Here is a 26,182-nt window from a genome sequence, read left to right as displayed (position 1 = left end):
CTCTGAGGAGAGGGCTGTCGGCAAGGGTCTCTGTGGAAACAGTGGCCCATTGCAGCAGTTACAGCAGTGGAATTGTGCAGCTGGTGTTTTGGTTCTTCACTGTCACTACCCTCTTCGGGCACCTTAAGCAGATAGTACTTGACCTAGTGATGCAGGGGAATCATTTAAAATTTTTCCAAATAGAAAATATGCACTGTCAAGGTGTTAAGCATGTCACTGGAGAAAAACACAGTCTAATCGGGTAATCGGATTTCACAAGCCGTAACACAGTTTCCCTGTGGGATCAATAAAATGTATCCTGTTATCTAGAAGTAGGTTGTCTCAGATCATACTAATTTGTGTTGCTGGTGGTGTCGCCCGGCGAGAAGCAGATGTTTCAGGCTCTTTGCTGTCCTGTCCCCTCTCCCAGGTGACCGGGCTGAGTGTGTCCCCTGGGAAGGACCAGCTTGTGGTGTTCCACACGAAGGACAGCCGGGACCTGATCGTGTGTCTGCAGGGAATGGTGCCCGCCGGCGAGAGCCGAATCGGGGAGCTGGTGGGCACCATGCTCAGCCACTTTAAAAGGTGAGGGGGTGCCCATGATGGGGAGGGGCGACCTGCTGGCTTCTTCACTCCAAGTGCCGTCACTGACCCGCAACTCTGTGTTCCGGGGACCCTCTGCTGCTCCTAAGACCTGCTGCCTGCGTCACAACCTTCTGAGTCATGATATATTTAGCACGCTGTGAAATCCTGGTCCATGTTCTCCGCTGGGAATTCTAGGAAGGACAGGGGGTACTTGGGATGGAAAGTCAGACAGGAGCATAATAAGGTGACTGATGTCTTCAAATGATCCTAAACGTATCTTAAAAATGAGAACACGCCCGATTTACACACCCGATTTGTACAGATTTATGACTTGTTTAATCTTGGCTCAGTATGCTAAGCGTCTGTGCCGATCGGCCAGTCACGTCTGTGGCCCCGTAACCCCCCCAGCTCCATGGGCGCCGCTGCAGGTGGCTGCCCTTCGCTGCCAAGCTTGCTCTCACCTACATGTGTCATGGAGAGCAAGATGGGGTAAGTGAAAAGAGAATTTGTCCGCTGGGATCAATAAAGTATCATCATTTCGTTTTTTCTATTTTACAGAAAAAGACATGGACTTTGTCTAATGCAGAGTATCTCTTTGTACAAAGTTTAACATTTGGTCTGATGGTGCTGAAACGCTGCCTGACGCCATAGTGCAGCTGCATTCTCTTTGTTCAGCTTCATTAGAGCACAGTTAAGACATCTGGCCTCCTGAAGGTCTGTCATTACCCCTGAGCTGTAGGAAGCACAGTCTTCTTTGCTAATTCAGTTCCCAGCATCCAAAGTTAACTCGGTCCCGGCCGTGTTCCAGAACAATCCTTAACGTCGATCTTTGAAGAGCATCCGGCACATAAAAGAGAAGCATTAATTGTTCAGAGCCCTTTGAAACCTTCCAGCTCTGTGGCTGAGCTTAATGGTACAGTAATAATAGTGATTTTTGCTGCTGATGACAAGAACATGTCACTCCAACAAATAGGCCTGCTTGATTTATTTTATTATCTAATCCATTCGACCTGCTGTAGAACCTGTTAAGGTGAATGACCTTTACCTGCATACCCCCCCCCCCCCCCCCCCCCGCACGTGTCTGTATACTTAGAGATGCTGTCATGATTCCACATCCCCAGGACTCCAGCTCCTGCATACGCTGCGTGCTGGGGTTGGGTTAGGGTTAGGGTTAAGGGTTAGGGTTCTATATGTTTATGTGTGTGTGTCTGTTGATGTGTCTGTCGGCATCAGTGCATGTTGTCTTCCTCTTTGCGTCTGTGTGTGAATTTCATACCTGTGTCAGTGTGTTTATTTATATGTCTATTTCATGTCTATGTGTTTGAGTGTCTCTGTTTTATTCTGTGTGTACTTATGTCTGTGTACCTTCCTGTGCGTGCGTGCGTGCGTGCGTGTGTGTGTGTGTGTGTGTGTGTGTGTGTGTTTGTGTGTGTGTGTATTTTGGGTCTGGATACCTTGATGTGTGTATTTCACATCTGCCCCTACCATTCCCTGTGTATGTAATGTCTGCACATAACTTGTTTTGTGTATTTCACGTCTGCGCATACCTTCCTGGGTGTACTCAGTGTCTGCGCCTGCATTGTCGTGTGTATTTCGTGTCTGCGCATACCGTGCTGTATGTAATTCACATGTCCGCATACCGTGCTGCATGTTATCCCTGCACCCACCTGTGGGGTGCGCTGTCTCGGCACAGGCAGCAGCTGAAATCGAGGGCGTCACAGCTGCTCTGGCTCTATTTTGAGGGTCTCCGTGTTGAGATGACGCCTCCTGAGAAGATCGCACTTACCGTGTCGCGCCATCCTGTAGAAATCTGCTAAAGCACTCTTCTGCCGCATGCAGCCTTTTTCTCATTTAAAAAATTGTTAGTTGTAATGTTAAGCTGGTCCATACCGCTGTGGCCCTGTTGTCAGGTGATTTCTCCCTGAATCGGGCAGGTCCCCACATATTAATACCTGAGTCTGGTAGTTAATCATGTGAGGTTTAACTCTCCCTTCAGTAAAACCCCCCTTCACCTTGACGTACATGCTGTTCCGTGCGTACGACGTTCCCTAAGCTCTGCAGAACATCATGCGTCAACAGTTTCTGCATTTTCTAGCTGCATGTATCACACCCGCATTTAACATTTAATCTGCTGCAGCCTGGATGTAAACAGGCCCTTGTGTTCTTCGCTTCATCGATCGCCTTAATCACTCTGAGTAAGAGCGCAAGGAAAACGACCTCAGTGTGTCATCCAGTGACCCCGGGTTTCGGGGCGGTTCCGGTATTCACCGGATGGAGCGCAGCCCGGATGCGTCGGAGCGCTGAATAAGTCATCGCTGCGTTTGCGGGAGGATGTCAGCTTGGGGAGGGCCTGTCAGCAGCAGCGGGGACTGCAGGGGTGCGGGTGACGCAAGGCCAGGGTGACGGTGCTCCGTAACACCACCGCTGCCTGTCACTCCGCCACAGTGAACCGGCTTCTGTTCCATGCTGGCTTTCGGTGTGGAGGGGGGGTACATTTTGGAGGATGTGGAAATGCTCGTTATCTATGGATGGTGGGTGTTCTCTCTCTCTCTCTCTCTCTCTCTGTCTCTCTCTCTTTTTTTTCCCCTTCACCTCCAAATATCTGTTGTAAGTGACTCAGCCTAATACCTGGGGGCTTTATTTTTCTTTCATTTCCCCGGGGGCCCGAACACCCCTCATCTGCCCGTGATCGATACCTCTTGCCCAATGTCGCCGGGCATGCAGATGATCATGTAGCATTTTCCATCTTTTCATCGCTCCCTCTTTTCTTCCCGCCCTCCTCCGGAGATGAAATATTTAAGGTCCTGTGTTCACTGCGGCTCAGGTCTGCTCTATATTTAGCGTGGAGCTCCATGATTAGCATGCAACCCATGGGGGAGGCTGGGTGCTCTGCAGTGCTCCCGTCCTCTGGGCTGGGGGGGGCAGATCTGCTCCCTCTCCCCCCTCTATCCTTGTATCTGCTCTGTGTCCTGCCCTGTGCCTCTTTAACGCAACTGAAATATACCTGCTAGCCTTGCTCATATCAGTATCACTGTCCTCCTCCCCGACACAGTGGGTTATACGACATCATTGACTGATTTTATTCTTCCGGTCAGCTGACTGTTTTCCAGAGCAGCCCAGTGAGAGTAAGAATCTCAAAGGTCCAACAGCCGTGGTCTGGTCTTTTTCTTTCCTTAACTGTGGTCTCACTTGCTGCCCGCCTCCGCCGTCCCTGTCACCGGCTTTTCAAGGATGCCGATGACACTGCCGCAGCTCAGCGCTCCTGTTGATGCAGTAGCATGCCTGCATCAGCATGTGTGCTGGTCACACCTCTGGGGAGTGAGATGCACCCCTTCGGAGAGCCTGTGCCGCAGCGCATCTCCTTAAGCCCTGCTGTCCCGGGGTCACCTTCAGGCACCGACGCAGGGAACCGCGTTAATCTGCATGCCTACACGCAGCCATTTTATTGATTGCGTGCTTTTCAGGACTTGGCAGAAATGTCAGCCCCAGACGCGGCCCAGCCCCCTACCCCTCATCGATAATCTTGCACCTCGGACGTCTGTCGGCGAGTTGCAGTGAAGCACTGCTGCCCTTGCAGGGTGTGTCTATGTCACGCAGTTAAATCGCTGCTTCGTGCAGCTAAACGCACTCACGGAAGCACGGGTTAGTGGGGAGGAAGCTGCACCTTGCACCGGAAGAAATTAAATGGGGATTTATTTATTTATTTTTAACTAAATGGGATCCATTGATGTAGCTTTATTTCTAATGTCTTTTACCTCAAAATCTCAGAAGCTGGACTTTCCACCCAAACAGCAGGATGTGGCTGCTTTGCTCCATTCACTTACCAGTGTGATATTTTAGGATAAAAAAAACAAGACCTCTTTGTTATTCCTCATGCCCCTTCCTGGCTCTCTTGATCACGTTCCCTTTTGCACCCCCTCCTTTCCGTCGCTGGCCTTCCTCTCTGAGTGACTCAGCAGGGGCTCCTATTGCATCGATCCAGCCCAGTCTCCTTGGCAGATCAGATTATCCGTATGGGCTCCGTGTTCCCCCGGACGGCCCCTCCCTCTTCAGCCTGACCCTGCCTAACGACTGGGCCGTCGGGGGCGGGGCAGCGAGCCAGGAGAGAGCTGCATCCATTCGAGTGATGCGGCGGGCCCAGCCATCCATACGAACCGTAATGACAATCCTGAATGGATGAATAGCTGAAATGAATAGTTGCACTCTGCTGCCTAATCGGGACACAGGGACAGTCTGGGATGCCGTGGGTGCCAATGAGGCACCTGTGTCCTCATAAGCGATTTCTGTGGCTGGGGGGGAGGGGGGGGGCTGTCCGACCCCAGCCCCGCTGGAATAAAACGCTGTGCTCAGCCGATACCACCGGAAACAAACATGCCTTATGGAAATTGGGTCTGCATCCCAGGGGGCGGTTTAAGACCCATTTGTCGTACCTGGTTCTGTTCTAAGCACGTTCTTTTGTCTCTGCTGCGGCTGGGATCCCCTGCACACCAGTGGCCCATTTCCTCCCCGTTCTCTTTTTCCCGAGGCCGGATCCTTCGGGGCCGGTCGGGCTGTGAGAGCTCAGCTGTCCGCGGCCGCCCAGCCAGCCGGCCGCCCCACCGATGCTCATTGATGCTCCTGTGTCTGACACTAACAGAGCAGACGGGCTCTCAGACAAAGGGAGCCCCCGATGTCTGTTAGATGATGTGTTTTTTTATTTATTTATTTATTTTATTTTCACCTCTCAAGGTCATTTGCTGGGTTGAAATTTTTGCACTGAGCTCCATGCCTCCTATTCTGTCTGTTTTTCACATTCCATCCTTCTCTCCCTGCCCCTCCCCCTGTGTCTGACACCCCCCTTGTTTTTCAGTACTTCACTGTTTCCCCCTCTCTCTCTCTCTCTCTCCTGATTCTTCCTCCTAGCCTGCTCGCTGCAGATGCAGTTCCCATAGCAACCAGCCGGTCCATGTTTGTCTCATTTAGTCCATTAATAACCCTCCTGGCTGAGAATACTAATGACAGGTCCTGCCACTGAAAGCGAGAGCGGCTCTCGAGCGCCTCATCATCCTGTTTACCTCCATCCCAGTGATTGTGCCTCTGCGATATCCTCCTTTCTCTTCTTTCTGAGGTGTGGGCATGTGATTTCATGCACTGCACGTGCTCAGTGCCGTCCTTCATAGGCTCTGCAGGCTTTCTTTTATTTAACAGATGAGGGCGTTCCCCGGACGCACAAACAGTTCTCCCCTGGCCTTCTGGCCATTGCCATTCTGCACTATGTATCTCTGCAGCTGCCTGCAGTGAGATACAGGCTTGGGGTGGAGGGGTTGAGGCGTTGAAGTAGGGTGGAGTCATGGAGGGCCAGGGCTTAATAGATGTAGCTGGATTTCTCATCCTGACCTACTTTATTTTTTCTGGCCCAGACCAGATGTTCAGTGATGCTGGCCTGTGAGGTTCACCTGTTTACCAGTAAAGTTATGGGTCTCCAATTCCCTCTGTTATGGGTCTCCTGCCTCTGTAACCCTAAAACACATGGAAATGCTCCCCTAACCCTGATATCCACTCTCCTCCTGTGACCCTCTCCCTCTCATCTCCACTGACGTTCATTATTCCTCACCTTCCATCTGGTAACATGCACCCTATACCCTATAAATACCCATAAACCCTCAATGCGCACAATGCATCGATGCTCACCACATGGTTATGTTCATGTGCGTCACTAATTGTCCGCAGTTCAGATGAGAGGATCGCTAGAGTATTACGGCTTTTAATATTACATGCAAACGGAAATATGCTGGTGTTTCCATGCCTTGGATCTCCACTCCCTTCATCTCTAGTAGCAGCACTGTGTTTTATCCATACATGCAGATGTCGGATTTGCTCCCTCGCGAAGTTTCACCTTTGGAAGTAGCAGCACCGCTGGTCCCACACTGGTGACGCAGTACTTGCGCCGATGACGCTGATCAGTGGGCTACGATATACTGTGGCCTGTTGAGCCACAGATACTGGGTTTAGAACCTGATATGACGCCAGTCGCTGAATTTCCTACACCAGGCTCGCAGCCCCCACACCCGTCGCCGGTTGTCTCCGGTGAACATGCCTCATCGGAAGGTCGTGTTTACTGCTCACGGCATTTCATTTCGCCAAGCTCCCGTCTCTAAAACGAGCTGGCGGCACTGTCACGACGCGGCCCCGCCCCCCTCAAAGCCCAGCCCCCTCGCAGCTGCAGCTGACCGCGCCGATCACTGCTTCCCTGGCTCTGATCTCATCACATCTTGGCAGGGCCTCCCCACGGCTGCGCCGCTGGGCTTCTCTTCCTGTCATTGATCCTCCGCCCGTTTGCGGGCCGGCAAACAGCTTTGATCAGTCTGTTGAAAATAATGTGTGTGTGTTCACATGCATATACGGTATATGTGCTCCTTAGACGATACACGTTTGTCCATATGTGTAATATACCCGTAATGTGTTTTATACTGTGCTTATTTTTAATGACCTACTTTGAAATCTCCTTCTTGGGGCTATGGGCGTCTATATTTGAACATCAGGAAGAGGGGTGGAGGCCGAATGAAATAAATCTGCAGTAGATTTGCCGCACTCCCACGGATTAATAAATATTGGACGTGAGGGGTAGCTTCTCTGAAGCTTTGGAGAATAATGGCCCCATTTTTACAGCGATCTCGTTCTGTTTATTTATTTATTTTGTTTTTGTTTTATTTCCTGTCGCCCTTTTAAGCTTTTATATAATCAAGATTAAGTTCAACGTGAGTAGGAGAGCTGCACCCTTTTAACCTGAAGCTCTTGGGGGGAAATTGCTCGCCCTCAGCTACTGCAGACTAAACAAATTCTTATGTAACTGTCACTAATAAGCTCCGGCATTTATGAAGCACGCTGGCTGCAGAAACTTATAGCCACCATATTTTGGTGTGTGTGTGTGTGTGTGTGTGTGTGTGTGTGTGTGTGTGTGTGTGTGTGTGTGTGTGTGTGTGTGTGTGTGTGTGTGTGTGTGTGTGTGTGTGTGTGTGTGTGTGTGGTGGGTGGGTGGTCCAGGTATACCTTACCTTGTGGGAATCAAATGTCCCCACAATGTGATGAATATCTGTTTTTTTTTTTTACCTTATGGGGACCAGTTTCCTAGTCCCCATATGGGAAAACTCTATTTTATAAAAGTCTGTGACTGCAATAAAAAAAACTAAGGTTGTCATGGTTAGCATTAGCATTTTTCCCATAGAAATGAATGAGCGTTCCTCAAAAAGATACACAATTCTGTGTGTGTGTGCGCGCGCCCACACACATGCTTTCTCATGTTCCTGGGCCATGATGCATATGTAGATCATCTTGTTTTATTCATTAGCCGTTAATCACTAACGGTACTTCTTGTACATATGTAGACAAGTATCGCAATTTCCCTGTGAAGTTTCATGATGCTTTGCTTTAACTGTGGTGTAGCCTTATTGCTCCTATAATCAAAACACAACCAGTGCCATTATGGCAGAGCATAAGGACTCTTCAGTGTCACGTTTCACAAAAAGACGGGACCCAGTGCTTATTGTGAAGAGAAAACGGAGCCATGAATGAACCGGCACTATTGGTATCACAGAGCGCATCTGCATGGTGAAGGACGGGGGACAGTGGGCTCCTGCTGTAGTAAACAGTCGTACAGCTGATGGTGCGGAGTAATTACAGCCCCCGCAGCCTCATATTGCAGCTGCATTCACAGTCTCAGCTCATTTCACTGCTGACTCGAGGAATGTGCTTCTCTTTGTCTTCCTTTACTTACTGCTGGGGGAAGACATGTTTTGATGCAGAAGCTCAGGGCAGGAAGAGAACCTCCTGGTTATGTTATATGGGGGTGGGGCGGGGGGGGGGGGGGGGGGGGGCAGATGAAAATGATTTATATTACTCAGATCGTTTTAAGCTTTCATAGGGTGCAGATGAGTAGGTGGGTCAGTGATGCTTGGATTAGCTTAGCGGGTGGGGGGGGGGGCATACACGGGCAGCTGTAGATGGGGTGATTTGTCAGGCACTGTAACAGTGGGTGGGTGGGTGTGGGTTTGGGGGGGGCGGGGGTGTTTTCATCCTTAGCCTCTAGTATTCACTAGAGCCCCATGCAACTCGGGGGGTGGGATGGTTATAGATGAAAATTAGCATTAAATTTTCAATTATTATTACAGACAGAAAATATTAATTGTTGTACTGTTCTTTTGTCTGGTCTCCCTAAATCGACAATTAGGCGATTGCAGCTTTTTCTCAATGTTGCTGCTTGTAAAAACTAAGAGGGCAGAGTCTGTCACCCCAGCGCCTCGGGATTTACACTGGCGTTCAGCCCGCTATGCAAGTGATTGATTTTAAAATAATTGTCCATAAATCACTTAATGGTCTCGGCTCGAAAAGTATTTCCAGGATGCTTGAAGCCTACAAACCCAGCAGGGCCCTTCGATCCTCTGGGACTGGACAGCTAGCAGTTCCTAAAGCTAGAAGTAAACAGGGTGAAATGGCTTTTAGTTATTATGCTGCCAAAACCAGAGGATCTTAGACATGATATGGCTGCAGGATTTTTAAATCTGCATTTCTAATCTAATTCACTGTACCTTTGGCTAATCGTGTAAAATCAGCTTTTTAACATTTTTTAACTGAGATTCCGTTCTTGTCAGCTTTAATTTCCCTAGCATAGGTGTGTTTTTATCGTCTGTAAAGCACTTTGAATGACCCATGTGTATGAATGGTGCTATATAAATAAATTCACCTCTGCCTATACGCGCACCTGGCCAGTATCTCCCTGTGCGCAGTTTCGCCTGACACAGGGCTTTTCGTTCTGCTGATCCTTGGCTGCTTCTGTTAGCCCTGATAATCCCACGTGAAGCGTGTCTCGCTAGCCGGCTCCTACCCCCATGCTGTATGTGCGTGTCTGCGTGATGCACAGGGCTTCTTCGGCGACCAAAATAGCCGCGGCCATGTGTCGTTACTGTGCGGTGGAGTGTGGGCGGCGACCTGCCCTCTCCTGCCCTGCTATATACAGAGATGGTGCACTCCGTCCGCTGAATGCCGTGTGGGATGGTTTGCTTGCATTCTGTCACCTCCAAGGGAATGTTGTGCTCCAAGGATTGAAGCGTCTCCTCTTTGTTCATGTCTTGAGTCAGTAATTCGTTCATGAGCAGAGGCTATAATGGCTGCTCTGACCCCCCACCTGCCCCCCCCCACCTGCCCCCATCATGCACACGCACAAATGCCCTGTGTCAGTCAGTATTTGCATGATTTTATAAAAGCAGGATGTGCCGTGGTGGAATGTATGCGCTGCACGTGCGTTTGTGTTGGGGAAACAAAGCACCGCCGTAAAGACCCAGCAATTGAGGTCTTTCTCCCAAGCTGTGTTAATCAGCACATTTGTGTCGCTGTGAGCCAGACTCCGAAATCCCCACGGCAACGCAGCCATGTGACCTAAATGATAACACTTTACATTTCTGTGAATGGCAGCGGCTGAGGACAGTGGCTCCTAACACATTCCTTATAAGGGCGGGATACAGATGGGGAAATAGCTGACATGGACTGCGGATTCAATTCTGCAGTGGTGGTGAAGACCGAGGAGAGGATGGAGATGCGTGCATAGATCATCGCATATCTTTATTTATTCTATTTGATAATATTTATGCAAGATGTTTTATACATTCGAGAGTCTGAGAAACTTGCAGTTGGGCAGCTTTCTCTCAGTACCCCGGGGTTCTTTTGATCTCGCATTTCTCGACGGCTGCTGTATTTGAGAGGCAGCGGCTCGGAGCGGAGAGAATGAGCATTGATAATTTGGCTCTGCCCAGCTAGGTTGCGGCAGGCTCTCTCCGGAGTCGCAGCCATCCATCCACATACCGACCGCGGCGATAGGGGGCGCGGAGTTGCATGGCGTGAAGGGCAGCGCCGCAGCTCTGGGAAGAATCGATTCTCCACCAGGAAAAGTGACGCCATGGAGCATGCGCGGGTGGGCCGGGGGGCATCCGTCGCGCCACATGTCCTGGGAGGGGGTGGGAACAGGGCGGCTGCTACAAACCGAAAGCAGAAGCGGACCAAACGCAGCATGTGTGATGCTGTCGTCATCGCCGTCAATATCGTTCCCTTCTCATTCAAGCTCAGCTTTTTGTGTCTCCCTTTTCATTTTAGCTGTGACATCTTTCCCGGTCTGATTGCACTGTAACCTAAGATGGGCTGTGTGTGGAAAAACAAAGGCTCCGGGTTCCTGCCTGCATCATTTCCATGGTGCGAGCGAGCCAGCAACCCACAGAATGGGAGACGCACCTGTACGTCTGTCGGACATTAACAGAGACCGTGGGATGGGTGCGACTCATGGGGTGGAGCCCGGGAGAGAGGCAGACTGCCAGCAGACATGGGAAGGCCCTGCCCTCTGAATCTGCTCCGTCTACCTCGTTTTTTTTTTCCCCCTCTAGTCACTCAAGACCGTCTTTTACCTCCCTGGTTAGCTGGCAAGATAGAAATAAAAAGAGCACAGGGGAGTGGAGCAGAGGGAGATGGAGACAGTAATCGATTCTGGCGTCTCATTGGCTAACCGGGCCAGCAGTGACAGATGGAAAAGTTAATTCGGTTGCTGTGGTAACAGAGCAGGCCGACATTTCTTTGTGCCAGAATGTATAGACACTGTGTAGGATGGCGTGTAGAATTTGAGGGATTATTTTCCCTGTACTAAGTCAAGAAAGTAACAATATGTAAGTTATATTTTTATAAATAATATTTTCTAACAACCTCCTAGCTGAGTCACAGGAGGCTCTGCATGTCTTTACCCAGACCTTCAGCACTTATGGTACCAGTTACCTTGACTACAAAGTTTTCCGTCTTTATTTTGCTTCACTACTGCTTTCCCTTTTTTTTTTGCATATTTTTACTTCTACCTTTTCTCACACAGAGTATTTGAGTTTCTAACTGCATTTATTTTGACACGTTTTAGTGGTCATTGGATCATGTTCCCAATTCATTCTCCTACCAATGTCCAGTCAGAGGAAAAAGACTAAATCACTACTAATGCATAATGGATCCTTTTCTCTAGATCCAGTTTCTGTTGCCTGATGTCTAGGCTGATTTTTCCTCCAGTCAGATTAACTGGAATCCATTCAGCTGTATCATTATTTGGTATCTTACCATTTTTTAACAAGCGAAGTACAGAATCACTATCTGTGGACTTATTTAAAGCCGTTTCCTTCATTTTATTTGGTTCATTTATTCCCCATCTAACAAACTAATATAAATTAGTATTTAACGTAAGAATGACTCATCATTCATTTATCAAGTGTTTAATGTTGCCCAAATAATTAACCATTAACATGCATTAATTTGAAAGGATGATAATGAACCAAAGAGAATGTTTAGTGGTCTCACTGTAAGAAGTAGTGTCAGTGTTAAATGAGATTTGGGGGCTCCTGATCGTCCACTGGGAGCAAAGAGAGGTAGGACTGTAATAACGGAGCAGACGCAGCAAAAGCCGTGGGGCTGGAATTTGTAGTAGCTGAACCTCATAGCTGAAATCGTAATATGTAAATGAAGAAAGGAACTGCAGACTGACCTCACGTAACGTACAAGGACAGATTAGCGGGGTGGACAGTTTGGATGGTGGCTGTAGCTGCCCTGTCATTGTCAGCGAGAGCCCCTGCAGTGAGCTTAGCCAAGACAGGTGTCCTTTCTGCCAGTTGGCCTGGGACCGAGGTCGCCGGTTAGCGCCGAGCAGCCATGGAGGAGATGCACACTGCTGCAGTGAAGTGGAGAGAGCGAGCGGCCATCCCAGCCAGCCGCCAGTGTTGCTCCTTTTAGCTAAATGCATTTACTTACTGTTCCCTGTAGATAACCATAACATGCAGACACCGGGTTTCTGCTCAGCAGCCCCTGGCCGCTCCTGTTTCTCCTCCTGTGTGAGGGCAGCAGAGCCATCAGGCATCGGCTTGCTACCTACCCCGCCCCCACCCACCCAAACATACCACATCCAAGCCATCATCAGTGCTATGAGCGTTTGCTAGGCCTGTTCCCGCACCCAGAGAGGGAGTGCAGAGACTTCTGATCCCAGATCAGTGAGCTTTTCCTTTAAAGGACAGCAGATGTTAACGATGAACTGAAGACCACCATGTCGGACTCAGATAGACAGTGTCTACACAAAGATGCCAGTATTGCCTTGACAACAGGGGCATGGATGTGGCAAACTGTAGCATTCTTGTGTATGTCATTCTGGTTTTTTATGTTAAGAATCGTAACATTTTTGTTCATTATTATTTTTTATTGTATATTATTCCTCCTGTAGTGCAAGGGCAGGCAGTTCTGAGAATCGGCATTCCTAAATTGCCTGCAGTATGCGCTGCCATGACAGTTCAGCCCCAGAAACCGGCACAGCAAAGTGTCAGCATGTCTCTCCTTCACACAGCCAGCTTTCATTATTTTTTCCTCACTTCTATCAAGCACTGGTGTCTCCCTCGCTGCTTCTTTTCATGCTGTGATGATCTCGTCTCCATCCTTCCCCCTGTTACTGAGCTTGTCGTTGTGCATCCAACCCTCATTTCACATGCTTCTTATTGCATTTTCACACTCGACAGCCTAACAATGAGGATAATACATATATAGATGCTGTGAATGGTTTTTTTTTTGCTTCATTAGCCATATTTATGATTAATTGCTAAGTATCTGAATGTCCCCGAACAATTAAGTAGCCAACTGACTGATAAATCTTACTCAAGTTAGTGTCTGATTTATAATGTTTTGAGGAGCACAGGAGAGCCAGATGTCTTCCAAAAAGCTACCTTTGGAACTTCCCTTAAACATGAAGCTGGAATAATCAATTGCAAATTTTGTAATCACTTGTAGCGATCTATGAATATGGCAGGTAGATTTTGCATGTATTCTCCTACAAACGTTATTAGGAGTATTAGGGTATTGCTTTCCCGTTTAGTTCAGTCATTAGACAGCAATCATGCATTTCTCACACATCACTGATCGTTGCAGAATGACGGCTGGCGAGAACGATCTTTGTTCAGCCTGACATTCTAACCAGACGTGACAAGCTCAGAGCTGACGTCCCAAAGCTCCCCCGACTAAGAGCCCACCCACAGCAGGTCAACACCAGCCGCCTCGAGTCCTGGAATGTCCAGGCATTAAAAATCACACTGGAAATTTGTTGGTGTCGTGGCCACTGTATGCCGTTTGGCATTCCTCACTATCTCCTGTTCCTTATGATGGTATTTAATAATTATCCATCAACTCATCCATCCATCCTTCAACCTTTTATCCTTGTGAGGGTCATGGCCGGTGGGAGGGGAGGTGGGGGTGGGGGGTGTCAAGTCCTTGGCAGCACAGGGCTGGGATCTCATTCTGGACTGGAAGCCACTCTATTGACACAAATAAATGTAATACACTATATTATTAGTAATCAGTGACTGCTATGAAAAAAACTAAAAATGCAAAAACTCTTGTATTTTTCTTGGTTACTTATGGTTATGGTTAGTGCAGGGTGGGGGTTAAGGTTGTCATAGTTAGTGTTAGCATTTTTCCCATAGAAGTGAGTGAGCGGGCCCCATAAGGACAGGTATACCCTGCGTGTGTGCGTGTGCGTGCGCGCGTGTGCGTGTGTGCGCGTGCGCGCGTGTGCGCGTGTGCGTGCGTGTGTGCGTGCGTGTGCGTGTGCGTGTGCGTGTGCGTGTGCGTGTGCGTGTGCGTGTGCGTGTGTGTGTGTGTGTGTGTGTGTGTGTGTGTGTGTGTGAGAGCAGGTGCCAGTGCCCTGTGATGCCCTGCTTGAGCTTTACGTCCCTGTAAACCTGAGCAGGAACCTGCTCATTGGTGACGGGTGAATCCTTAAGAAGATTATGCTTTTTGTCTGGCCTTTTGTATAGTAACAGCCAAGTAGGAAAGTGGAGCAGATGTTGCTTTTTGGCTTCCGTAATTAGTCATTATTAATTATTAAATTGTCGGTGAAAAGTGGCGGAGGGGCTGGGGGTGTGGCAGGGTGCCCCTGGCTGCAAATGGGTCAGGCTGCATTGGGCACAGCAGGCAGCATCTGCTCATCGCTCCTCTCTTTGTGTCCCACTTCTGCGCTCAGCATCTCACGCACAGCACGATTACAGTATTATTACAATTATTATTATTATTTCTTCATTTAGCATCTCCCAAAAAGATACTGTATGCAGTGTTATTTCAGTCGCACTGCCTACAACCTGCCCTGTCTGTCAAAGCACAGAAATGGAATACCCATGGGAAATTGTGAATATTCCTAATGTTCTCAGCGTCATATCACCCGGCACGTGGGAGGGGGGGGGTTCCCAAGTACGTGGCACTTTCGCCTGAACAAATATAAGTCCCCTCCTTTAATGCTCAAAGAGCCCTTTTTCGATAACCGCCGATCATGCCAAATGTGCTGAGCCCACCCTGATAGTTAAAATTCACTGAGGGGAACCTTCCCCCGAACCCCCGTCAGCAGTCACACCGCCCCGTTTGTGCCCCTCATTACTGTATATCTCCATTTTTTTTTTAACTCAATATAGACAGATCATTACTGGACAAAGAAACAAAACGATCTTCTGAATATTGGATTTCTGAAGATCTGGTATCACTTGAGACTGTGGGTGGTGTTTAAAGCATTCTGCACTGACAGTGGTCATGTTGTCTCTCTCTCTCTCTCTCTTTGTGCAGTGAGAAGCGGAAGCTGCAGGTGAGCGTGGTCAGTCCCATCCAATGCAGCATGAATGGCAGGAAGTGCACCGTCGTCGTGGAAACCAAGATCAACCAATCTCAGCCGGACTTCATCAAGAGCCGCTCTGGGTACATCCTGGCTGTCCCGGGGAGCTAAGCAGGGCCGGAATGCGGGGTTCTCTTCCGAGCCGCCTTTGAGGACATGTTTTCCTGTTGGTACCCTTATTAAGGGAGTCATTTTTAAATGGGGAAAAATAGATGACAAATTGTTAAAATATACACAGTGATGCCATACCAAAGAAGAGAAGAACAAAAGGCAAATTGTGGAAAAATCTTGGATATGCTTCCTCCTTGCCGCCTGAATAGCAATTAAGATGCAAACACACACACCTGTCTATAACACATTGTCAGTATAAAAACTAATAATACCGTTTTCTTTTTTTCTATACTTTTTTTTTATGAAAAGAGGCATTTTGTTCAAGAAATCTGGCGTAAGTCAAGTCTCTTTATATATTTTGTTGTAATAGCCACAGCCCTCCTTCATACACCATGTGACAATGGCCCGACCAATCATACGTGTAGCCTTTGTGTGCAGGCCACTGGTGGCACACCTTTCTGTGCACATACTGACTGCCAAGGAGGGAGCAAAGAAGCAGGTATACGCCACCCTAAGCAGAAGCGTGTGCGTGTGTCTCTGCACGTAGCGCGCGCGTGTCCTACAAACTGGCTTCAGATATTCAAGGAATAATGCCTGTAGTACTAGTTTTAAGCAGCATTCTAATATCTGTTAGCTTGGCTTGATGAGCTGGGTGTGCTGAGCATATCCTGATAACCAAAAACTGCTTTTAAAAAAGCAACAAAATATCTTAATTTATATGCATTTTTGCACCTTTTCTTATCCTTTTGTTTATATATGTTGTTTATATAAAATATACCTACACTCAGTGTGTGCGTCTGTATGAATATGATAGTCATTCCCCTATGTGTGAGTGAGTGTGTGTATGTGTGTGTTTTGTGCTCACACACCCGCTAAATGCAAATGACGACAGACAGGAAGCATTAGTGTCTGTCGTTGTATAGTGTCTTGTTGATTATAACCCAGTCCATGGCTGCAGGACTCCCACAATGCCATGCGTGCCTTAGTGTCCGGACCTCAGGGAGACATACAAAGATGGCCAATGACTGTTCGCGGCATCCATTCATGTTTTCTTTGTGAAGTGATGGACTATCACTAGGCAATTGTGCAGTGTGTAGATTTTCACTTCAGTATGTTTTATTTTCCTAGACCTGCCATAGGTTACACATGGGCTTGCAGGTGCTAATATCCCTGAATCCCAAATGTCTCTTGATCAGCTCCAAAACAAGTCAGATCAAACACAGCTAATTATTGTCACTCCGATATTGCTGTGTGCATTGCTGCAGATTACAGACCGTAATGCATATGATGACAAAGAACTAACCCAGTTTGTTGTATTTAGCATACAAGTCAACAAATCTACAGGTCATCCCAGTATGTAACTTTACAATGTCTTAGCTGAAACTGCTCTCTGATGGATTGTGTCCCTGCTATAGTTTCCTTAAGATCAAGGGTTAAAAAGCTCTTAAAGGGGTATGAAGGGCCATATCATTTGTGAACTGACTGACTTTGTCTCTAGCCGGAGTTAATTAGCTGTTTGAGTCCTGCCCTGGAATAGACTAACCAAATCGATGCCTAGGTGGATTAATATTTTCACAGTTCTCTCTGTGTAGCTATATATAAAGATATATTTATATTATATGAATGACAGGACTTCCCCATCATGGAGTTTTACTCTCTTGTTCAAGGTTTTGAAGTCTCCCAATTCAAATGACATTAATGAAACACTACACAGAGCTGTCTCCTCTTCAGCAACACTGTTTACGATGTACTTGGCATGGTAGAGAAATTTTGTTGAATTCTGTTGCATTGGACTGGCTGTTCAGATTCAGGGTTAAACATCATTCAGACTGGAGTTACACAGGTAATTCAGTTTATGAAAAATAGACATATTTTTCAACTATCAAGGGAGATCCAACATAAGTCAGTCGATGACCATGATGATGTCAAAACGACATTACATTACCACCACTTGTGCTTTCAGTCCTCAGTCAGTCCAGTCTTTCAGAGTAGGATTTCGAAGTGAAAATCAAAGGTGTTTATTTGAGCTTATTCCATTATTTGTGAGCATGCTTGTGATCCACATGCCCCCCCCCTCCCTTTCCTCTGTGCTTCAACAAGTCTGTGTGCAAAATATTGACTCTGTTTAACTGAAAGGGATGTGGGGAGTTTTAAAAGGGAAGTCCCAAGGTGTCTGGCCTAGTTAGAGCGATTCCAGGAGAGGGAGCGAGTGCCAAACTCAAAGATATCCCTGATATTTTCTGACAACGTCATTGAGTTGGAGTTTTGTAATTGCAAATTAATTTGAATGTCATGGGGTAGCTGATAAAAACACCTCTGTCTGAGTATGCAGGAGGTGTACATGTGTACATATAACATAACATACTTCTCCAATTAGCTACAATTAAATTACAAAGAGAGTTTGTGGATGGTCCTTAAACATCAGCAAATCAAAGTAAGGTGAAGCTTATTTTCAATGAAATCACCAAAAATGCATTTGACTTTGTTACTCTGGCAATGAATTTGAATATCATCAGCAAAGTCGCTCTTCCCAGCGAACACTGGCTGCTGTGTAACTCAAAGCACAGTCTGAGTCTGAGCTGTGTCACCTGCCAGCTGTAAGGCAGAGCTGTACAGAGGTAAAAAAAATAATAATTGGCGTTGTTTTGCAGCAGAAGGGGGGGGCGGTGGGGTGTGAGCTGGCTGCGCTGTCTGTCCGCTGCATCCGCAGACCTGACACCCCCTTACAGGGTGCCGACCTCCTACAGGGAGACATGGGCCTCTCTTCTCCAGTTGGCAGAAGCTCCTTCCCATGCCTTCGTGTGACCCGCAGTGTGAAAAGGCAGCCTTTGGCTTGGCAGCCGCCGTGTTGCAGGTTCGCCTTCCCTGCCTCTGTGATGTCTGGGCAGGCGAGGCTGTATGCCAAGCAAAATTGGGCTAAAAATGCGAGATGATGCCTTAAGGACAGTACTTCAGTTCACCATTTTCACACAATTGGATGAAAACAGCAGTAAGGCAGGGTGTTCTGCTACTGTACTCGTTCCCATTTTGCCAATCCAGTTCTTCCTCACCCAGACCTCCGTGTCTCAATCATCTTCGTTTAACATCCTCTCACCTTCAGTAGTTTCAGCATCTTCGGTGCAGGTGTGTACCAAAAGATATTTTTTGCTCCCTAACAAGCTGATGCTTCCTTTTCATTACCAGACTTACCATCCAGGCCAGAGAATTGTGCCATCCCATAACACAGCACAGGTCCCATCATTTCCATACTATGTCTGATCTTCCTTCCTCCTTGCTCAATGTCCCTACCCATAAATCGTAGTAGCTGCATTTAGATTTCAGCAGTGTCTTGACGTGTCTGCTTTGACGTATCGCTGTTGCTGTGGATTTAGCCATGTTGCTAGCGTCAGGTCCGATATTAGCAGATCTGCAAATGAGCATCCTTTTAGCGCATAAATGTCCAAAGGAATTGACCTATAGAGATGTAGGATTTTATGGAGCAGATAGACACCCGAATATGCCTCCAGCTTTCGGAACTGGAATCTCGTATGTTTGGCTGCATGTTGTCATTGGCGCTCGGCCAAGCCTTGGGTTTTTTGTGTTTGGATGTCTTAATGTTAAACGCTATTTAAAATTGGAATTATAATTTAGAAAAATTATTTAGCGAGTCGGAGTGTTCATTTATCAGGCTTAATTAAATCACAGCAGTTGACCCGCTCCTGCTGGGTGCGCAGGTGGCTGTGTACTCTGCCGCTGCCGTGACGGTAGAACGTCGAAGGGAACGCGGTGTATAGATGCCCGGTGCTGCTCCCTCACAGCCCATCCCATTTGGGGAGACTTCTCTGCTCTGGGTAATTGACCTTGTGGCGGGAAGCTGATGCTTAATAATTCCCAGTCGTGGTTCTTCCTCCACATTGTCTCTTCTCTAAAAGTGGCTTTAAGTTTAAATCATAGCCTTCGTGTTTGTTTGTTTTCTGTAACCTATAAATTATTTTAAAGGGAACCATTATGAAAAGTGCTTACAGTTTATACCAATATATACATGGTGCATACAATGTTCTATGATATAATTTTAATGATTCTCTTGTGGCATCATCTAGCACAACAATCAGGTATTTTGTATGGAAGTGGATGTATTACTGACACCCATTTTCCTGTTTTCAGTGCTCTTGGGTTTAAAAAGAATTTTGTCCTTAAGTAACATTGGCATTAAAATCCTATTCTGTTGTTTTGTTTTTTGTAACATTAAAGTCATTCCACTTGGAAGCAGTGCCTTCATGACCATCAGGCCTTACCTTGGGTTCATCCAGCTAGTTTCATCCATATAATGATAGCAGCATTTGTTATGGCAAAGTCAGAGATCTGATCCCCTCTTAAACCCCATTCTCAGCCATGAAGCAACTCTATGTCCACCATTAGCAGCTTGTGTGTATTGTCACAGCTTTTCAACCTGATAACTTTTATTTTATTGCTCCAATAAGGCAGTACTCAGCATCTTATTTGAGATGAGGTGAGGGCAGTGGTTTGTATTAGTAACAAGGTGTAATTGTCATTTCAAAGCTGGATGTTTGTATTATGTTTCTGCTTCACACAGTCGCTCTTTGATTCCTCGGTGTCTGTCTGTTTAGTTTCCTGATGGAGAACTGAAGTAATTGGATGTGGTTAGACGCTGGTGTACCTGTATCAAACCCACGCATCGTTGTGGTATTTAGCAATACATATGAATATACATATATATCTAAAACTGGGTGTTAAATCAGAATCTCTAGGCAGATCGTTGGAGGTGCCTCTGGATTTTGGGCCCCGTGAAAGCGTATCATAATGAGCTTCTATACCAGACCAATCGAATCGTGTTCCAAGCTCTTTAGGGTTCCCGTCAGTTAGGGGCCCTTAGAATCATAATAAACCCCCCCCATTTAAGGCGCCCCCTGAAGATCAGGTATAGTTCTGTTCATAGAATAGAATAAAGTTAAAAATAATTAGAAATCTTACTGTATTTAACTGTTTTGTGGCCTTGCTACATGTAGTCCTTGATCAGCATATTTAATGAGGTGTTTTGACAGGGTAAACCCTTTGGTAACCCTATGCACATTGCAGCCACTATCAGCCAAAATGAAAAGGGTTTCTCAGCGTGATGTGCAGCCCACAGCATAGATAGAATACCAAAACTTCTCACTCCATATATGGAGTTAGGGCATTTTGAATGTGCTATGGTGTTTTTGTATGCCTGTCTTCATCTTCCAATGGATATATCAGCACTATATTAAATACATGCAAGGCAATATTAAGTGCTGTAAGAATGTACTAGAGCACGCAACATTTTTATAATGCTGGATCATTTGTGTATTTGTCAATAAAAAAGTTCCTAACCGGAAACTGTCCTGTTATTCTCTTGTTTTTTATGCTTTTAGCTCAGTTGAAAGCAAGTCGCCTTGGTGTAGCAACTTATACTTCTGTAAGTCTACACCTTTACCTGCCTGGGGTCGTCATTTCAACTATATTGGTAAATAAATGAGGTATTTAACAATTTATGAAGAAAGGTGGGGACGGCATGGTGGTGCAGTGGTCAGCACTGTTACCTCACACCTCTGGGACCCGGGTTCAAGTCTCTGCCTGGGTCACATGTGTGTGGAGTTTGCATGTTCTCCCCATGTCATCGTGGGGTTTCCTCCGGGTACTCCGGTTTCCCCCCCACAGTCCAAAGACATGCTAAGGCTAATTGTTGTTGCTAAATTGCCCATAGGTGTGTATGTATGAGTGAATGGTGTGTGAGTTTGCCCTGCAATGGGCTGGCCCCCCATCCTGGGTTGTTCCCTGCCTTGTGCCCATTGCTTCCAGGATAGGCTCCAGACCCCCCTTGACCCAGTAGGATAAGCGGTTTGGAAAATGGATGGATGGATGAAGAAAGGTACACTCCACAAGCATTTATTCATCCCTTGAGAATGCAATTTCCTTACCTGTAAAAATCTGTTCAGCCCTACATTAATCATCAAATGAAATATTTGAAGTTTTCAGGTCTGGTTTGGTCGTAGACACTGAAGTATTTAGTAAAGCTATGTCAAGGTAAATAGCTCACTAAGTTCCTTAGAAAATGCCCTTGAGATTTATTAAATGAATGACAAGTTTTCTGGCAGACCTATGTGAAGACTAGGACAGCAATAAGAATATGTGACCCATCACCACGAAATGAGTCTTATGGGTGCAGTTCTAGTGCAACTTAAGACTCATTTCGTGGCGACGGGTCACATATACACTGGGTACATGAGTCCAAATCAGAGTTTGGCTAAGATGCCAGGTGACAATTTCGAGTGAAAACCTTCCTTTGAACAAAAGAACCTTAAACCACATGTAAAAAGTGGTGGTGAAAGTTTTATGATTTGGTTTTGCTGCCTTATGGCCCTGGCCAACTTAGTCATAGTCATCCATGAATTTTTCCAGGACTACTTGAGAAGAGTATGAAGCTCAACTGTTAATGGCTTATGACAGTAACCTTAAACACACGATCAAATCCACAAATTAATGTCTCACAATAAACAGGGTTTATGGCATGGCTAAGTCGGAACTCCAGATCTTAATCCTGTACAAAGTTTGTGGGGTGACTTGTAGTAGCCACTTCTACTGGAGACCTTGTTCCTTTAGTCATTATTCCTAGCTTTGACTGTAGGTATGGGTGATGACACAAGTTGATCAATAGTCAATCTCATGTATTCTCCTTCCATTATTCATGAACAAGAGCCCCATTAAGCCCCTTTAATAACAGCACTCGATACCTTCACCAGAACTCTTTTCTGAGCAGACACCATGACCTTGAGCTTGGAGGTTTCAATTTTCATCCCCTCCGCTTCACCCTTGGCTTTAAGTTGTTCAGATGCCCGTTGGAGGTCCTGTCCAGGTGATTCAGAAGGCATGACATCATCTGCAAATAGCACATATGTCACTTCAAGACCCCACACACCCTTCTAGCTGCGGTTATGCTTCATGAAATTTATGAAAAGATATAGAGGCTAAATGGAATCTCGATGGAGATTTTCTCAAGGATGCAAACAACTGCATTCATATAGGGACCAAACAGCGGCCAGTAGCCTCCTTGGTGTCCGATATTCCTGTAGTACCTCCCACAGTATAGTGATTTACCTTCTCCAAATGCAAGAAGCACAGGTGGACTTTGTCACCATATTCCTAAGAACCCTCCGATGATCCCTGTATAGCTGAAACCTACCCCCTGGTCTCTATGAACACTGATGCTAGTCATTCACGTTACCCCCAACAACACTGTGCTTTCTTTGGACAGAACTCTGCCTCTACAATTTTTCTACTATTTAGGCCTATAACCACTGTATTGAATTTCAGTAATAGACTCTAGTCACACCAAAATTTGCAACATTGCTTCCTGGTGAGAGGATACATCCACTGGGTCGAGGACTTCGTGTTCCTTCCACCACTCAGCAACCCCAACATTAGTCAGCTCTTCCCTACCACTGAACAGACTGAATTGAATAGACCTTGAACCTGCTCCTAAGGTGTCAAACAGTTTGCCCAAACATATTTAATTTTCCATGGCCTCTCCAAAATCCGCCCATGCAAGAGTTTTCCCCCAGTGAATGAGCTTCCTGCAACCTTTCTGGCCTGCTGGTATCTTTCAGCTGTCTCAGGAGATCCCCATGCAAACATTACCCTGGAGTCCACCTTCTTCAGCCTAACAGTTTCCTTCAGCACAGGTGTCCACCAGTGGCTACTAGTAGGTTACTACTATAGGAAGCATCAACTGTCTTCAGCCACTGAAACAATTAGAGACTTCAAGGTGATCCATTCAGGCACGATGACCCCAACCTCATTCAGCATGCTAGAGGTATGCATTAAATTTATTTTGCATCAAACTTTCAGCCAGTTATTCCCAGCAAAGTCTGAATGCTTGTCTGGATTGTCCTGGTCCATCTAGTCTTCTCTTCATCCATCAAATCCAACTCACCACCAAGTGGTCATCTGCTGTCTAAGTCAGATAACATGAGTATACAGTCCATCATCTTTAGCACAGAAGTTCATTAACAATTTACCATTTGGGTTCAGATCCTGGAGGTCCTTCTTCCCAGTCGTGGCCCTCTAGATCTCCATCGTTCTTCACATAAACACTGAACTCCACCAGTGGGACTGCAGAGTCAGTAGGGCAGTACTCCTTCACATACACTTTCTGTCTTTGATGCATTTGCAAAAAATAAAAAGAGTTTTCCCCTCTCCAGACTGTAGTCACGTAGAGGCAACTCTCATGTCCTCTGGGAAAATCTCCAGCAGCACAGCCCTCAGCCCGGGGCTTTTAAGTATCCCCACTCCTGCCGTTCACCACGGGGAACTCCAGAGTAGCAGAAACTCCACACCCAATTAAGAGGTCTGCCTCCAGTGTAAGGCCAACTATATCTAGCCAGTACCTTTTTATCTTCCAGAGAGGAAACATTTCCACATTCTAGTGTCTATTGCCATGGCCTGATCTATGTGGGGCTGTCCTGCACATGCTATTCCTCTGCTTTCCTGAGCACTTGCTCCTTCTGCCTGAACAATCAAAAGTGCCTCCCTTGTAGGTCCTGAGTGCCCCACTTCAACTTCTGATGGTTACGTAAAATTTACTGAGCACCACCAAAAGTTGGCCATATTTTCCAAAGGAAACCCACCCTGACTGGCAATTGTTTTTGCTTGCCTAGTTAAGCACAGAAAGTCTATGCCTGTTACATGGACAGGCTGCCATCAGACTCTCGTTCCTGGCACCATTCTAGGAAGGATATCCTTGTTTGTTGTGGTTGTTATCTTGAGAAGACGTGACAAAGGTGGTTCTTGCTAGGGGCAACTGCAGCCTAATGGTGAGGGAAGTGCACTTGTGATTAAAAGATTGCTGGTTTGATTCCCTGCCCACATAGCCCTGGGGTACCCTAAGCAAGGTACTGCTCCTCGGTCACTGAATTAGCTGCCCCCTGCTATATTATAATGCCACATATGGGTTAAGTGCTGAGGGCACATTTTGTTGTTGCGGGTGTGTCACCCAATGGCAACTAATCATTTTCACTCACTCATTTTATTAGTCGGTAAAAGAACTCAATTAATAATACAAAAATTATTTGACTAATTAAGTAGAAAAATCTGATTTTCAATAAATGTTCAATATCAGCTGAAGACTCACAAGTTGTGGAACTTTGGAAGTGTCATACATAACGCAAGAATTTGATTTTAGTGAGGAGACCAAATCATGGCAATTGAATTCAGACTAAATATAGATTTAACTTATTTAAAAATGTTTCAAAGTGCTAAACGTACATGTTTTAGCTGTAGATTTACCTGCTTCTCAAAATTAATGGGAAAAAGATAACCATGACGGGCAGGTGGGGGCATACACACCCCATATTTAGTTTGGTTTCATTCACCCCCCCTATAAATAGACATTTGCCTTTATATTAAGCTGTGTCCCCCATGTCAAATTCTCTCCTATGCCTTTGACCGTCATGATATTATGTAGATTACATGGCAGACATGCACAAGAGTGCAATACTTAAAATAAATGAGTAGATACATGAGCACTTGTATAAAGAGTCCATCATATAATAATGAAAATTAATTCATTTTCAAAAGAACACAAAGGTTATTGCTACAAATTGAAACTTCATTTGCATTTGAGGTCGTCCCTTGAGCCCTGCCTCGTCTCCTCCATGCTTATGCTATCCTTGTTTCTTAGCACAGCGGCATGCAGCCATGCATCGCTGCTCAGCCTGCATTGGTGTGACCGTTCTAGCAAAGAACTCTCACTGCGCACAAGAACCAAGTGGGAAACAAAAGTTCAGCGGGCCAGGGGCAGTCAGTGGGTACCCAGAGGTTGAAAGTGCCCTTCAAGATACATCCCCTTCATAGTGCCCTAAACCCAATTACCTATCACCACCCTCTTGAGAAATGCCAAATGAGAGTGGGACACTGCCTGGTTTTATTTTACACACTCACCGTCACCCCAATCCAGCCTGGGACGTGTTTCTTCTCCTTCTTCTCACTCTTCTTCTTGAAGTCAACAAGCACTTGGGTGACCCTGGGTCACAGTTCATCTCTGGCGTCTTTGAGTTCTCCTTGAAACTCACAACCAGCGATGGCTCGAGGAGGTAAATGGTCTCATTATCCATGTAGGGACAGGAGAGGTAGAAGCAGGTAAGCGCCACTGTCTGTATCTTGTGCTGAGGACTTCTCTGAGGAGACCAGATTACCTGGAAGGATGAAGGTCCTGCCAACCCTGCAGCTGCGGGGAGTGAACGTGCAGCAGCATAAGAACAGAAGGAAGTTTGTTGGGGTGCGGCGTGTGAGGAGCAGCCTGTAGGGCATCCTTTCCATTGGACCTCAGGTGTGGTCAGGGGCCAAAGATACAGATAACACCCATTTCGTGGCTCTGCATTAGTGCAGAATTGTGCGTTGCAGATAATTTACATTAGTGAATTTGGGTGTTTTTCCTAACCACTGCACCACCTCTGCAGAGGTTTTGTTTTGATTTTTCTCCGAGGTTTAGAATCCTGGATTTTGAATGATTGAGTCACAGAATGTCATGAGAACTGGAGGACCTGTGCCCACTGTTGGATGTGAAAGTGATTCAGTGTCTTTTACTCACAAATGGACAGACGAGTGGAGTTCTTTGATGAAACAGTAAAGCCTGTGTTTTGTATGTTTGTTCTCACAGACATTATTTGGTATGAGGGAGATTCTCCAGTCATCCCACTGGCTTTTCCTTTGTCGCAACTTTCTACTGGTGGAGAAATTAAGAATCCAAGATGAAGAATCCAAACACCTCTCAAAATCTAATTCAATACATTCTAGACATGAAAGCAAAACTTA

The 26,182-nt window shown here is 46.4% G+C and overlaps 1 protein-coding gene across 2 annotated transcripts in view; it reads left to right on the top strand.

The window, feature by feature from the left end:
• The window catches only part of myo1d (myosin 1D), an 84,759-nt gene extending 64,049 nt beyond the window's left edge, over positions 1-20,710 (top strand). For both annotated transcript variants that reach the window (XM_049015191.1, XM_049015190.1), the window contains 2 exons: positions 410-564; positions 15,199-20,710. In XM_049015191.1, coding sequence (XP_048871148.1) covers positions 410-564; positions 15,199-15,355 — 312 coding nt within the window. In that variant the 3' untranslated portion in view covers positions 15,356-20,710. The remainder of the gene's footprint in view (positions 1-409; positions 565-15,198) is intronic.
• The last annotated feature ends 5,472 nt before the right edge of the window (positions 20,711-26,182 follow it).

The sequence above is a fragment of the Brienomyrus brachyistius genome, chromosome 5 (assembly GCF_023856365.1).
Source record: "Brienomyrus brachyistius isolate T26 chromosome 5, BBRACH_0.4, whole genome shotgun sequence".
In the NCBI taxonomy this organism is placed as follows: domain Eukaryota; kingdom Metazoa; phylum Chordata; class Actinopteri; order Osteoglossiformes; family Mormyridae; genus Brienomyrus; species Brienomyrus brachyistius.
This window is presented reverse-complemented; position numbering and strand designations above follow the sequence as displayed.